General features: G+C 40.4%; 1 protein-coding gene across 6 annotated transcripts in view; it reads right to left on the bottom strand.

The window, feature by feature from the left end:
• Positions 1 to 3285: 3285 nt before the first annotated feature.
• Positions 3286 to 15790, bottom strand: part of igf2bp2a (insulin-like growth factor 2 mRNA binding protein 2a) — a 62363-nt gene continuing 49858 nt past the window's right edge. For 4 of the 6 annotated variants that reach the window (XM_058081740.1, XM_058081742.1, XM_058081739.1 and 1 more), the window contains 7 exons: positions 14753 to 14890; positions 14283 to 14351; positions 11973 to 12089; positions 11786 to 11860; positions 10885 to 11016; positions 10623 to 10736; positions 3286 to 9399 (listed from right to left, as the gene is read on the bottom strand). In XM_058081740.1, the coding sequence (XP_057937723.1) occupies positions 9301 to 9399; positions 10623 to 10736; positions 10885 to 11016; positions 11786 to 11860; positions 11973 to 12089; positions 14283 to 14351; positions 14753 to 14890 (744 nt within the window). In that variant the 3' untranslated portion in view covers positions 3286 to 9300. The remainder of the gene's footprint in view (positions 9400 to 10622; positions 10737 to 10884; positions 11017 to 11785; positions 11861 to 11972; positions 12090 to 14282; positions 14352 to 14752; positions 14891 to 15790) is intronic. The other 2 variants (XM_058081741.1, XM_058081743.1) reach the window with 2 other exon arrangements.

Here is a 15790-nt window from a genome sequence, read left to right as displayed (position 1 = left end):
ACACACACACACAATAAAGGAATCTGAACGTGAGCTGTGTAAAAAGCACTATTGGAAGTTTAGTGCTAGACGAGGTGAAGTGCATCCTAATGGACTACAGCATGGTAATCACTTGTCTTTACATCTGACAGACATCACTAGATGATCCACGTTGTCATGTCCCAATGATCTATAGTCACGCCTGGATCCTTTATTAACCTTTTATGTGTTGATTACCTCCGCCAAGATGAATGTTTTATTTGTTAGTTCGCAAGATCAAAACAAAAAATGTACACCTTAAGTGGTGAAGGTATATTAGGACCATACTGAAGCAAAACGTATAGGAAAAAAAATATTGTATATTTTTTCTCATTTAAAATACTCTGAAAAGTATGAACAAAAAGTATTTTTCATATGACGACAAACATTTTTTCAATGCAAAAGTTTGCTTTTCGGCGCTTTGTATTGCGTTGTGGACTACACACGATAACCCGCAGAGAAAGCTTTCTAGATCTTCCAGATGCTGCACCCATTTCTGCAGTGTTTCCATGGACTCCCTGCTTCCCGCCCAAACGTTCTCCTTAATTCACTCCACCCTCGGTTTTCTTCTCGGTACGCTCACTCCTCTGTGATCGGTCACACTCCCAAGAGCTCCCGAGGACTTCCAGATTCATAATGTAGGTTTACCGAGTGCAGGTAATCTGCATTTCGGATCTCAGCACTCACTTTCTCGCTTCCAATACAACATTTATAGGTCAGAAAAGTGGGAAAAGCACGGGGTCTGCACGGTGGATGAGTGGTTAGCGCGCAGATCTCACAGCTAGGAGACTGGAGTTCAATTCCACCCTCGGCCATCTCTGTGTGGAGTTAGCATGTTCTCCCCGTGCATGCTAGGGTTCTCTCCGGGTACTCCGGTTTCCTCCCACATTCCAAAAACATGCTAGGTTAATTAGCGACTCCAAATTGTCCATAGGTATGAATGTGAGTGTGAATGGTTGTTTGTCTATATGTGCCCTGTGATTGGCTGGCCACCAGTCCAGGGTGTACCCTGCCTCTTGCACGAAGACAGCTGGGATAGGCTCCAGCACAAGCGGTAGAAAATGAATGAATGAGTTTTTGCTGACACCGGTTCCTATTTTTTTCACCATAAAATTTTAACTTTATTGCCATAATTATTATTTTCAGTGTGGTCCTAATACTGGTACATGTTATTCTTTAGGCTTTATGGTCTTATTGTAAAAATAACCTTGAACAGTGATTCTCTAAATAATGCATTCTTTGTAAAAAATGACAAAAAAAAAAAAGACAAATTGTTATTCCATATTGCCGATTATTGTTTTGAGCCTTGGCGGAGGTCTGCGCTTTTACTAAGTGCCATCGAACATTAACTTGCATGTGGTTTAAACCCACGACGGTACTAACTAGTATCTAATAGAAATGAAACCCAAGAGCTAAGAATCATCAAAACCGTTTAAGTGACAAGAAAAAAACGGATCGGCGGAAAACAAACAAAAAAAAAAATACAACAACTATCCAAGCGCCATTGTGGTATGACTAACATGGCTAAAACATCCTCAGTGACGCGTGTAAGTGTGTTTTTTTCGGTACTGAATATTAAAATCTAGCAACACCCCCCCCAAAAAAACCTTAGAAAACGTCACCCAAGTGATGGTGATACACTGATGCAGCACCTTAGAGGAAACGCTGCACTTATTAAAGAGATGACAGACAAAAGTCTAGGAAGAGGCCCGCTAGCAGACCACCACACACCACCGCCGGACCCCGGTGTGGGCCAGATATCATCGGGAGAAGGTACCGCACCGGGTGGAGGGAGGCTGGGCGAGAGGAGCCTCAGGCATTGTGTGAGGTTTACGAGACCTTTGAAGAAGCACTGCGAGTGTGTGTGTTCACTGGGACATTTATATGATCTCACCGCTGCCATACTTAAAAGTCAGCCTTTGATTCAGAGAGGTAATTCTGAAATGTACAGCATAAAATAAAATTAAAAAAAAAAAAAAAAAAAGGTGCACCCAAAATATGTGTCGGACACGACTTATTTGTCTCACGCCCATCAGTGTCACCGGCTAAATTCTACATATTTTTTTTTTTACACCATATTCAAGAGTCAGTGTATTTTTGCAGTTCTGTGTGTTTTTCTTGACATTAAAATAAAAAAAAAAATTAGAGAGTAAACCTTGGTGTGTTAAAAAATTTCTTATTCACAGACAAATCTTGTTTTTTTCATTTTTAGGAGGTACAGTTTGGAAAAAGTAAACAAAAAATAAAAAGCTTGGAATTTAGCTTTAGCGTTGGATAGATAATTTAATCAACGCTTCTTGTTATTACACAAGTGGAAAGTGTTATTTATTTTCACGTGGAAATGACGGCCATTTGTAAGCAATGAGTTGGAGGAAGTGCACCCGTTGACGGATCAAATTAGCCAAACGCCAAACCAGTTAACGTGCCGTCATGGGAGACACTGGTCAAAAAATGACCTTTTCGTATACGGCTTCATTCTCCATTTAAATGAATTAGCATCATTAAATTGGATCCTGAAGGTCAACTCCATTTTTCCTCTAAGAATGTCAATCCGATTGATATGTTTTCCGGAAAGCTAATGATGTTAGCACATTTAGCAAACACATTTTGCTACATTTACACTCATGTGAAAAATAGTTTCTGACTTTTTAAATGATACTTTTTTTATTATTTGAGGAGAAAAAAAAACTACATGACCGTGTATGGAAAAGTGATTGCCTCCTCAGCAGCAACAACTGCAATCAAACGTTTGTGATAACTTGCAATGAGTCTCAATGAGGAATTTTGGTTCACTCATCTTTGCAGAATTGTTGTAATTTAGGGTTTTCCAGCATGAAGCACCCCTTTTAAGGTCATGCATCTCAATAGGATTCAAGTCAGGACTTTGACTAGGCCACTACAAAGTCTCCATTTTGTTTTTTTCTTCGGACATTCAGAGTTGGAGTTGCTGGTGTGTTTTGGATTATTGTCCTGCCGCAGAACCCAAGTTGGTTTCACTTAGAGGTCATTAAAAGATGGCCGAGAATTCTCCTTCAGACAGCAGAATCACAGCAAGTCTTCCCAAACAGCGCAACACCATCACACTACCACCACCGTATTTTACTGTTGATATGAAGTACTTTTACGGTAAATGTAATGGGGACACACACCTTGGGGCTCATCAATATGAAGCGATGCAGCCTTCTCCGTAGATGCCCCCACCCACTGGAACTCTTTGCCCCGTTCACTCCTTGCTCCCCCCCCCCCCCCCCTCCCAACCTTCCCACCTTCAAAAAACAACCCACCTTTTTAAGTCAGTTTTTAAAGTCTAACTTTTTATACCTGACTGTTTTTAGCTCTGAATGAGCGTATGGATGTTGTATTTTAATGCATCTTTTACTCAGTTTTTTTTTTACTGAACTCTATTTTTCTTCACTGTAAAGCGTCTTTGAGTACTCTGAAAAGCGCTTTACAAAAAAAAGTATTATTATTATCATTAATATCAATATATTTCTGGCAAAATTGATTGTTATTTTTGTTCAGCAGTGATTTTTGTCTTGTAACTCTGCCATGCAGACCATTTGTTGTTGTTGTGGGGTCTTTTGTGACCTCTTAGATGAGTCGTCACTGCGCTCTTAGGGTCATTTTGATTGGTCGGCCACTCCCGGGAAGGTATACCACTGTCCTATGTTTCTGCCATTTCTGGTTTGAAATAGATTTATAACCTTTTTCCAAAATGATTATTATCTTTTCCACACATGGCCATGTAAGTTTGGATATTAATTTTTTTTGCCCTTAAAAATTATAAGTTATATTTAGAAATACATTTATATAGAATCATCAAAGAGGGGCAAACACTTTTTCACACCAATGTATGTGTAACTATAAAAACATGTTTTGTGTTTACATTTTTGAGAATCCAATTGACATTGTGTTAACAAGATAAGGACGCCGTAACAAAACATCCCATAAATTCATGTTCCATATAACTGGCACATCGGGCTTTCCAATTGTATAATATTTCTATCAAAGAAGCATTGTTACAACAAATCATCTAACAAAACACAAATTTACAAACCTTTTATTTTACTTCTAGGAGGTACAGTTGTTTACTTTCTATTAGTTTTGCATTTTTCCCCCCTCCTTCATTTTTTTTAGATGGCGTAATCCAGGGATGACCAAACTTTTTTCCACCGGGGGCCGCATTTTGTACAATCCAATCCAATGTAGGTCAGCTAGGCTGAGTAAAAAAACACCCACATCTTAAATTTGTAATATAGCCGGCAAAGCAAATTAGTGTCATATCTGACTATATCACATTAACAATGATCTACAAGCAAAATGCTTCCGGAACAAAAGTAGTGAAATTAGTCTTGGTTTAAGTCACTAATAAAGAAAAAGTAAGAATTGCAGATTGGCTATAATTTCAAAATAAGACACAGTTTTGGGTCAAAATAGGACATTTATGTAAAATAAAGCTACAGTGTGTCTAAAAGCAACCACTTCTATCTGAACTGCACATTCCAAAATATTCATTTTATTATGGCTAGAGGTTTGACATAAAATGTTTTGTTTTGCAGAAATATCTAATTTGGAGGGCTGCACGGCGGATGAGTGAGTGGTTTGCGGACCTCACATCTAGGAAACTCGAGTTCAATCCCACCCTCGGCTATCAACAAAACAAACAACAAAATTGATTACGGCAATAACACTGCCTTGAAACTTCCAATAGCTTTCTTAGAAGTCGTTTAATTGTTGTTGTATTGTGTTGTATAGCCTTCCCACAGAAGTTGGCACAGGTGTCAGTGCGATGAATTAAGGGCATTTTCAAAAAAAGTACATATATTTGGAGGTTTTTGCACTTTTTCCTCACAGATTCAATTTTATTTATACTATAGTTGATATCCTCACAGCTAGGAGACCCGAGTTCAATTCCTACCTCGGCCATCTCTGTGTGGAGTTTGCATGTTCTCCCCGTTCCAAAAACATGCTAGGTTAATTAGCGACTCCAAATTGTCCATAGTTATGAATGTGAGTGTGAATGGTTGTTTGTCTATATGTGCCCTGTGATTGGCTGGTGACCAGTCCAGGGTGTACCCCGCCTCTCGCTCGCCCGAAGACAGCTGGGATAGGCTCCAGCACACCCCATGCCACCCTCGTGAGGATAAGCGGTAGAAAATGAATGAATGAATGAACAAAAAATAAATTTCATGAACGGTAGCACAAATCAGAGTTTCTTGGAAACTACAAGGCAGATAATTATAAGCAGCTGGTGGCAAACCTACAAAGCCCTTGGCTGCAATATGTCACTGAAAATACACTTTTTGAAGAAGTGATGAGCACGGGGTAGGATTCCACCAGGACGCTTATCCTCAGCTATGGAGAAGGAAAGTGGAATCCTGAAGTATCTGAAGCGTCCTTCAGATACTTACTTGTTTTAAATGATGCTTTAGCCTGTTCTTCATCAGATATTCAATCATATATTAGATTTAGCCACTTTTATCTCGGAAGCAGATCGAGTTCCAAAAATGTGTAGACCAATGTAATGAATTGAGTTTATTAATTATTTTTTTTTCAATATCCTGAGTGCAAATCCACTTTGGACACCCTGGTGTATTCAGTACACAGCATCGCCATCCCAAGCCACTTTGGACAAGCGCGTACCCCTGTTTCTTTCATGATCCATTCTCGTGCTTGCACAATTTTTTTTTTTTTTGCGAGTGTCAGTAAGAGGTTGCACGGCAAAAACTACAACGTTAAACTAAGCTGGAGGAACTAGTTGACATGGCCCCTCCTGTTCTTCTTTTCATTTAAAAAAGAAATTCAAAATGATCAAAATGATCAGTTAACAAGGCATACAAAATGTGGGGGAAAAAAAGGGGTGGGGGGGAGAAGGGGAAATGAAAGATTGGACTGAGGTACCCTGAAGCCTGAGGTAGATCACAATACTGACACGCGCTCTGTTTACATCCTGCGGTGGTTCGCTTTACTCTTCTCCACGTTTTTTTTTTTTCAGGTTTTCATTTATATTCATTTTCAAGAAAATAAACACTTCCCTTCAAAATAATATGGCAGTGTCCCACTGAGGGCAAAAAAAAAAAAAGAAGAGGACTTTTGTTTCTTTTGTTTCATATCAATAGTTCTCATCACAAAATAGGAAAAAATAGATTCATAAATATTACTCTCTCTTTTTTTATATATATATTTATATATATATATATATATGTATATATACACACACACACTCATGCACACACGCATACATACACACACATGGAGGAAGGTGTGGCAATAAGCTTTGCAATGAAGAGTGAAAGATGACAAAATAAGGCAAAAAGCTTCCAAGGTCTCCATTAGGGACCCGCATGCCCAGCATACTTGCACAGCAGTCAGTCATTCAGCTCAGTAAAAAAAAAAAAAAAAAAAACAACAACAGCAAAGAAAATCAAATTCAAGCGTAACCATCTCCGTGTCTGGCCTGTGCTGGACAAGGCGAGGGCTGATTGTATTTATTCCATTCTAAAAAGGCTGTGTTATGGTACATTCACAGCTGTCACACCCTTTTAGAAAGCCCCCCCCGCGGGGCCAAGAGAGAAGTTTCAAGCCAAACCCGCTCACAGTGAGTGTACACGGCAGGTCGTTCAAGTGCCACAACCCACCTTCACGTTTGCGTCAATGCGCACTTAAACCCCCCCCCCCGGCCGACCACCATGACGCATCCCCTTAAGGCGAGGGTGCACACGTTCAAATAGACCATCAAAGCACCTCCTTCAGTTAGCGTCAATTCTGCTACATGTATTTGCTAATGGAATACAACTATATCACTAATTCATGATGTAACATATTACAACTTGGGCTGTCAATCAATTCAAATATTTAGTTGGGATTAATCACATTTTGTTCATAGTTAACTCATAATTAATCAAATTTAATCGCAGGTAAAAATATGTTTTTATCGATAAGTAGGGATGTAAATGATTCGATACGGTATCCTTGAGTATGTTCAAGGATCTGCTGCTATGAAAGCGACTGGAATAACGAAGCAACATGGTCTTATTATTGCGATAGAAAGGTTGCTATTGCTTTAATTCTTCTATCAGGCAAAGTTTTATTGTACTGTATTCAGTGTGAGGGACTCAGAAGTTAATTTTTTTTTCTCTTTACACCAAAACTCAACTAACATCACCGTCTAGGAAGATATAGAACTCGCACTTAACCCGAAGACCATGTGTATTTGTATTTAGACTCTTGAACCGCCGAATACAAATAAGAGATATTTGTCACAACACACATGCCCAGTGCGTTGCTTGTATTGGACTATTATTTTTCATGCAAATAAACCACAGGGTAGCGCTGTTATTGTTAAACTCCATTAGGAGTTTAGGAGTTAAGGCTGCATGGTGTTCGAGTGGTTAGCACGCAGGCCATACAGCTAGGAGTTGGAGCAATAGTTGTTGATTAATTGGGTCATCGACCAAGCATTGATTAATCTAGTCATCATTGCAGCTGTAATTATGATATAACAGAATGTTATGAAAATTTGACATAAAGATGCCGCTAGTTGCTAGCCGCAGTCCGACGATGCAATGAATTTGGGATGAGTGGTTAGCGCGCAGGCCACACAGCTAGGAGAGACGAGTTCAATTCCACCCTCGGTCATCTCTGTGTGGAGTTTGCATGTTCTCCCAGTGCATGCGTGGGTTTTCTCCGGGTACTCCGGTTTCATCCCACATTCCAAAAACATGCTAGGTTAATTGGCGACTCCAAATTGTCCATAGGTATGAATGTGAGTGTGAATGGTTGTTTGTCTATATGTGCCCTGTGATTGGCTGGCCCCCGATTGTGAAGTACATGCCTGTAAAAGATGGGTTGGAAAACATGGCCGCCATCAACAAAACCTATTTGCAGTGGCACGGGTGGGAGTGAGTCACCATTGACCACCACAATGTATTACATGAAGACCGGCATTTTACCTAACGTTGTCCTAATATTTGCATCTGATTCCATTAGCAAATACATACTGTATGTACATTACAACACACATAGTGAAGATTGACAGCGGAAGTGTTCTGGCCTCACATTGAAAAAAAAGTCTATAGACCGGCAGGTCCAAAGTATTCATTTCTGTGTTAATCATTTAAAGATAGATGATATTTTTAGATGGCATCCATTGCACACTGGATCATAAAGATAGCAGGAGGGAGGGAGAGAATTGGAGAGGTTGGAATTTCATGCCTTGGAATATTTTTATCCTTTTAAAAACACAATTGGGGCGGCACGGCGGTCTAGTGGTTAGCGCGCAGACCTCACAGCTAGGAGACCAGGGTTCAATTCCACCCTCGGGCATCTCTGTGTGGAGTTTGCATGCGTGGGTTTTCTCCGGGTACTCCGGTTTCCTCCCACATTCCAAAAACATGCTAGGTTAATTAGCGACTCCAAATTGTCCATAGGTATGAATGTGAGTGTGAATGGTTGTTTGTCTATATGTGCCCTGTGATTGGCTGGCGACCAGTCCAGGGTGTACCCCGCCTCTCGCCCGAAGACAGCTGGGATAGGCTCCAGCACCCCCGCAACCCTCGTGAGGAAAAAGCGGTAGAAAATGAATGAATGAATGAATGAATGAAAACACAATTGATGAGAGAGCGTGATAGAAATAAAAAAAAATGGTGAGAATAATTTCATAGGGACATTGGCTCTCACACACACACACACACACACACACACACACACACACACACACACTTCCACTCGTGCACACAAGCTTGTTACAAAAAGCATTCATCATGTTTCCAGATAGGGCTTGTACTTTTTCCATTTTCCAAAATAGGGGAACTGCTCTGTAAATGTCAATATTCTCTTCTACCCTGTATTAATACTGCTAAGGATAGTTCATCTTGCTCTTGTTCTACGCATGTCTCATAAACTCTGGTGTTAATACAGTATCATTCATGTTAGGTCTACAGTAAATGAATCCAACTAAAGAGAATGTAACGCAGGGGTGACGTGCTCGTTCTTGTTTTACCTTGTGAAGACAACACTTCTCTTTGCTTTCGTTCCTCTTGCAGTATCAGTATCCTGCTCTGTGTGCCGTGGCAGGGCTGGCAGTGCACACAATGCTCACAGCCTTTGGCTCTCACTCCATTCCCCTCCTTGGTGAACTTCTTTGGTTTTTGATCCCGGCGCTGCTGGTCTGCCCCGCGTGTCCCTCTCGGGCCGTGGCCTTAAGTCTGGGTAGAGGTCTCTGTCCGTTTGGGAGGGCTACATTCATTGGGTTGGGCGCCCGCTGGAGCCGCTTCCTGCTGGTCACTTGGATTGTGGCGGTGAGCCGGCGGCGCCTCGCTGGTGCTTCTGTTCCTGCTGTTTGACCTGCTGAATGATCTCCCGGATCTTCCTCTGTGCAGTCTGTTGGGAATGCCACGGGAAAAATATGTCAAGAGAGACTTTTGCTTTTTGTTTTTGGTGGCTTTTTTCACAGTCCCATAATGTACACCCCCTTGCAGCCAAGGGCTTTGTAGGTTTGCCACCAGCTGCTTATAATTATCTGCCTTGTAGTTTCCAAGAAACTCTGATTTGCGCTACTGTTCATGAAATTTCTTTTTTGTCCACTTCTTAATTAGATTCATTCATTCATTCATTTTCTACCGCTTATCCTCAAGACGGTCGCGGAGAGTGCTGGAGCCCATCCCAGCTGTCTTCGGGCGAGAGGCGGGGTACACCCTGGACTGGTCGCCAGCCAATCACAGGGCACATATAGACAAACAACCATTCACACTCACATTCATACTTAAGGACAATTTGGAGGCGCCAATTAACCTAGCATGTTTTTAGAATGTGTGAGGAAACCGGAGTACCCGGAAAAAAACCCACGCATGCACGGGGAGAACATGCAAACCCCACACAGAGATAGCCGAGAGTGGAATTGAACTCAGGTCTCCTAGTTGTGAGGATATCAACTGTAGTATAAATAAAATTGAATCTGTGAGGAAAAAGTGCAAAAACCTCTAAATACATATACTTTTTGTAGAAAATGCCCTTAATTCATCGCACTGACACCTGTGCCAACTTCCGTGGGAAGGCTATAGAACACAATACAACAACAATTAAACGACTTCTAAGAAAGCTATTGGAAGCTTCAAGGCAGTGTTGTTATAGCCGAGGGTGGGATTGAATCCACCCATTGAGGAAATCGGAGTACCCGGAAAAAAACCCACGCATGCACGGGGAGAACATGCAAACTTCGCAGAGAGATGGCCGAGGGTGGAATCGAACTCGGGTCTCGAAGCAGTGTGGCCTCCGCCCTAACCACTCGTCCACCATGCAGCCCTAGATTAAATTGCATGTTGGGGCTGACATACAGTAAGTGTGCCAAAAGATTACACCCCTCTCATTATGTTCATATGGAGGACAATTGGCAATAGCTGAAACTGAAGCTGTCAAACAATGTAATTACTATCACCGAGTAAACAAGGAAGTTGTAAAAATCAGTAAATGTGAGCAAAGATGAACGCCATATTAAAAAAAATAACTAAAAATAGGTCAAAGCAAAATGTAGTTTCCATGAAAAGCGTACTTAATAACCTTACGGACCATACGAAAGAGAAAGAAGTGACTGTGTGCTGGTATACCTGACTGGCGAAGAAATGCCCGCTGATCTTCACAAACACCTCATCATTCTCGTCTGGAGTTTGGTCCCGCGGTACGATGACCTCAGCGCTCGTAAGGTTCTGAAGCTCATTCACCTGGAATGAACAGTCGCTAATTGTCTGTGTATTTTCAACAAGAGCTGTTTTTCTGCCTTTGCAATACATATTTATATACATATATATATTACAGAGTGTTACATATTTGTTGGATATTTATCATGTTAAGGAGCACCATGGAACTCACAGTCTTCCCTCCTTTGCCGATGACCCTGCCGGCCGCAGTTGAAGGGACCTTGATGTGTGTCTCTAGTTTGACTTCCTCCTTTCCGGAGAAGAAGTTCTCCTCTTTCAGCTTGCCAAATATCCGACCTTGGGCCTGGAATAAAGAGGAGGGTGAGGTGAGGCCAGGATAGACTGTGGGTAGGAGAGGGGCAGCAGAGACCAGGTTTGAAAATGAAAAAGATGATACACGTTTCACAACGTTTTTACAAGAGAACATGAGTTATGTCTTATTATTATTACTATATTGGGTAATATGAGTGTAAAGATGACTGTAGGGGTGTTATTTTATGTTTACAGGGCTCTAATAATGTTAAAATAAAGGTCTTAAACAGGTTTTCAATGCTCTAACTAAAAAAATACTCAATTTATTAATATTGGAAAATTCAGTTATCACAGTCGAGCCTGGAACCAACTAAATATAATAATTTAGTTGATATTTGAATTCTTGAAAATACTTCATTTAGGCAAATAATACATAAACTTTGATTCATTCATTCATTCATTTTCTACTGCTTATCCTCACGAGGGTCGCACATAATAACCTGGCTGTGAGGTTTGCGTGCTAACCACTCGACCTCTGTGCACTAAGTAGGCATATTTTCTGTAATTATAGTATTAATAATATGTAATTATCACTGCAAAAAACATCATTACTTACAAAAAACCCACACAAATATTAGCTGATTTAGCACAAACTCATTTTTTTGTGTGTATGCATAAAAAATGAAAGAAATGTGAATATTATTGTCTTAATTCTTCTCCCTTTTGTCATTATGTCCTTCCCTTTTATGGTATCTAGGCAACAGTAGGTGTTTACCATTTATAAATAAATAGATTTATGACATATTCATCATCGTTTTTACCTTAAACTGAGCCTCTGGGGTTCCAGTAATGATCACCATCCTCTCAGTGACATCTGGGCTTTCGGCCGGAGCGATCTGCATGCAAATCAGGAGAACATTTCAACAGAAAGTCGGTGTGCTTGCACTATTCTCATCGCACCGGCATTTAAGTCAGCTCCATGTTTTGCATGCCTCTTCTTTAACGCACCTTGATGGAGGCTCCAGCGAAGTGGGCGAGCTGTTTAATGTGCTGGCCTTTCTTCCCTATAAGAGCTCCCACTGCCTGAGTTGGAATAAAGAGGTAGACAACCTCCTGTTCTGGAGCCTGTCATCACGAAATAAAAAAAAAAAAAAAAAAAGCTTGAGCAAACATTTATTGAACTTCTTTGAAAAGCAGACAAGAAAAGATGACAGGGAATAAAAGCCGAATTGACCCGAACATCACACTTGAGAGTTCTTCAGAGGACAAACATGAGAAAAGTTATTGTCAAAACCTGACAGATATAATCTCAATGTAGCTCTCAGGGCTTTGGGTTTGACAGTGCAGCTTATTTCAGGGCATCTATATTTTCCATCCATTTTTTATGTAGTAGCATGAAAAATACTTAAAAAAATATAAAGGCATTTTTCTTTGGAAATTGAAGTAATTCAACGCTCATTCAACAACCAAGTTGTTAAGAATATTGATGTTTGACATAAAGTGTCAAAACATATCAAACGATATGTTTGAGCAAAAATATTTGGCAGGATTTTAGGTTTTGCGGTCTGGGCTTGTGTATTTGCGTACTTGTGGTTTTATTGAGTGGATTTAATGAGTCGGAGTTCAGCTCAGAGCTGGAAGTCTGGATTCAGACATAGTTGTGGTGTTCTGGTGGTGATGCTCCGATGGTGAGGCGGGACTGTTTGGGATTTTTTTGGTCAGCTTATCCACTCCTCTTAAATCATTCTATTGTTTTAAGAAGCTTTATCCTTCGGGGAAAAAAAGCTGATTTTTTTTCCCCCTCCTACAACAAAACAAGGCACATTTTAAATTGCTCTAATTGGCCATAACATTAGGTACATCAGTACGATCTACCGCCAGCGTTCATTATTACCTGATCCAAAAACAATTAGCACGATCTATTTACAATTAGATGCCATAAGCTTTCAGCTGTTGGTGTGAAACCCATTCATGTTACACTTGCCGTACTGTTATTAGAGCCTTTAATGCTGGCTGAGCAGTTTTTCCTCCATATTGATGTACAACATTATTATCTTTATCGCTCTCTGGTTCTACCATATCTTACTTATTGTGTGGAAATATGGGCTAATAACTATAAAAGCAATTTTCATTCGCTAAATGTACTGCAAAGAAGGCCAGTAAGGATAATTCATAATGCCGCCTACAGAGAACATACTAACTCCTTATTTCTAAAATCACAAATACTAGTTAATCTGCAAACAGCTAAAATAATGCATAAGGCTAAAAATAACCAATTAGCTAAAAATGTCATCCAATACTTCTCTACAAGAGAGGAGAAATATGATCTCAGGGAAGAAGTACATTTGAAACACTTCTATGCTAGGACTACGTTATGCTAGCCATAGCATTTCAGTATGTGGAATCAAACTATGGAATGGATTGAGTAAGACCCTCAAACAATGCACAACGATGAGCCAATTCAAGAAACAATACAAGCAGTTGATGTTTGCTAAATACAAGGATGAAGAGTCTTGAACCAGTCATGATGTGCTATACATATCACTATATTGACACTTACTATGGTACCCATTATGTCATTGGATGGTCATATCACCTCATACTTCGGTACGTGACAAAAATTAAAAAAAATTTTTTTTTAATATTTTAATATTTTAATTAAAAAATAAAATTAAATAAAATTTTAAAAAAATTAAAAATTATATTAGGAAAGCAGGAAGTGAACAAATCTAACAGTTACTGATTGTAAAAGTACCAGATGGAGGGGTAGGATTTAATAAGCTTTGCTTCTTCCTACTCCTTTTGGACATGTGGAACTGTGAACTGATTATGGGATGCATTCAATTGTAAACCCTCAAACAATGCACAACGATGAGCCAATTTAAGAAACAATACAAGCAGTTTATGTGTGCTGTGTTGCGCAATACACTTCTTGATAAATGCTTATGTGGTCCAAGACACCAAGGTTTGTTTTCCTGTGCACTTAATGCACCAATTAATGCCCCATCATATGCACCCAGGCTAGAATTACAGCATGATATAAGATGCATGATATAGTGATTTACAGTGGTGTAGAAGTGCACTGCGTCATATTGAAAGCTGTGTCAAACAAAGCCAACATTTTGGTGTTTTTTCGGCGTTAACCAAAAAATATGCTAACCGGGGCGTCCACTAACCGAGGTCACACTGTATGTGAGGAATTAGAGTATTAGAAACAGTCTGATGCAGTACAATTCTATACCACTGTAAAGTACCCGATGTTGTGGCCCGGTGTCACCATGGCAACACTCAGTGTGGTGCAGCTTTTGGAGGACATACTGAGTGCTGGTGGGGGATGGCACTTGCTGGAGGAACCCCGTACAGGCCACTGAGATGTGAAGAGTGACTCTGCAAGTGAAGTGACAAGCAAGGCGGATCAGGGTGGTGCACATACGCACACATTCCCAGACACACTCACACTCGCGGCCCAGGCTTTGCTCTCGCTGAGGGGAATTTTCAAGGCATGAAGTCAAGAGCGAATCACGCTCTGTGAAGCCCACCAATACATTCTGTCTCACACTGCTTTGGCTCAGCCTCCCGGCAGCGAGTACAAGCTTTGTTTCACACCATTTTACTGACTCATCTCTGGAGGGGATGGTAGGGGGAATTCGAACTGTGATGGAGAACCATTCGAGAAGATCTACTTTAATAGCAGAGCAAAGCCTGTCACAGGCTTCTGGGACAGCAGATTGACCAACAAGTCACTTGAAGTTTGTGCAGCTTTAACGGCAATTAAGAGAAAGACTCACTAAAAATGGGTTGTATCCTGCTGGCGCCACAGGAGAGACAGCCCCGCGAGGTCCAGCAGCAGGGGGCAGCACTGGCAGACCAGAGGAGAAGATGCCCAGGGCGTTGAGGTTCAAGCCTGGGATAAGGTTCGCCTGTTGCTGGCAGAGGAAAAGACAAGAAATGGAGGAAACCTGACATGCAGTGGAACCTTGGGTACCTGACTTTAGCATTGCTACAAACATGGACACAACATGACTGCTGTTGGCTGCTCTGCTAATATATAGATCTAATATAATATAATATAATATATAGATTAGGGATCGACCGATATGTTTTTTTTTCCGGCCGATGCCGATACCGATTTTTTCACCCTTAGCTGATGGCCGATTTTGCTTCCTCAATTTATATGAAAAAATAACAATGATAACAAATATTACAGGTCTCAAGTTTAAACAAATATTTATTGAAATGTAAACACTGAACACAGTAGGATTCAGCTTTCTTAAACACACATTTAAACGGCATTATCAACTTTAAAAGGAATAAATATTCAACCATGTGCAAAACATTTTCTGTGGTAGTTTAAGTTTTAGCTAGCATCGATGTGATAACTGTGATGCCTGTCTGTAAATCATGTGGCGGGAAAATATATCGGCGAACCCTCGCACGTATAGGTGGATACAGATTCAAGTAAAGAACGCATATATTGTATCGGTAGACCCTTAATATAGATATAGAGATATAGTGTTTAGGGATCGACCGATATGTTTTTTTTCCCCCATCACCTTTAGCCGATGGCCGATTTTGCTTAGGCCGATATTTGTGGCCGCTACTGCTTTTGCTCCCTCAATTTACATGAAAAAATGATAATGATAAATATTATAGGTCTCAAGTTTAAACAAATATTTATCGAAATGTAAACACTGAACACAGTTGGCTTTCTGAAACACACATTTAAACGGCATTATCAACTTTAAAAGGAATAAATATTCAACCACGTGCAAAACATTCTGTCGTAGTTTAAGCTAGTTTATGCTAGTTTAGCTAGCATCGATGTG

Source organism: Doryrhamphus excisus, chromosome 9 (genome assembly GCF_030265055.1).
Source record: "Doryrhamphus excisus isolate RoL2022-K1 chromosome 9, RoL_Dexc_1.0, whole genome shotgun sequence".
Taxonomy (NCBI): Eukaryota; Metazoa; Chordata; class Actinopteri; order Syngnathiformes; family Syngnathidae; genus Doryrhamphus; species Doryrhamphus excisus.
This window is presented reverse-complemented; position numbering and strand designations above follow the sequence as displayed.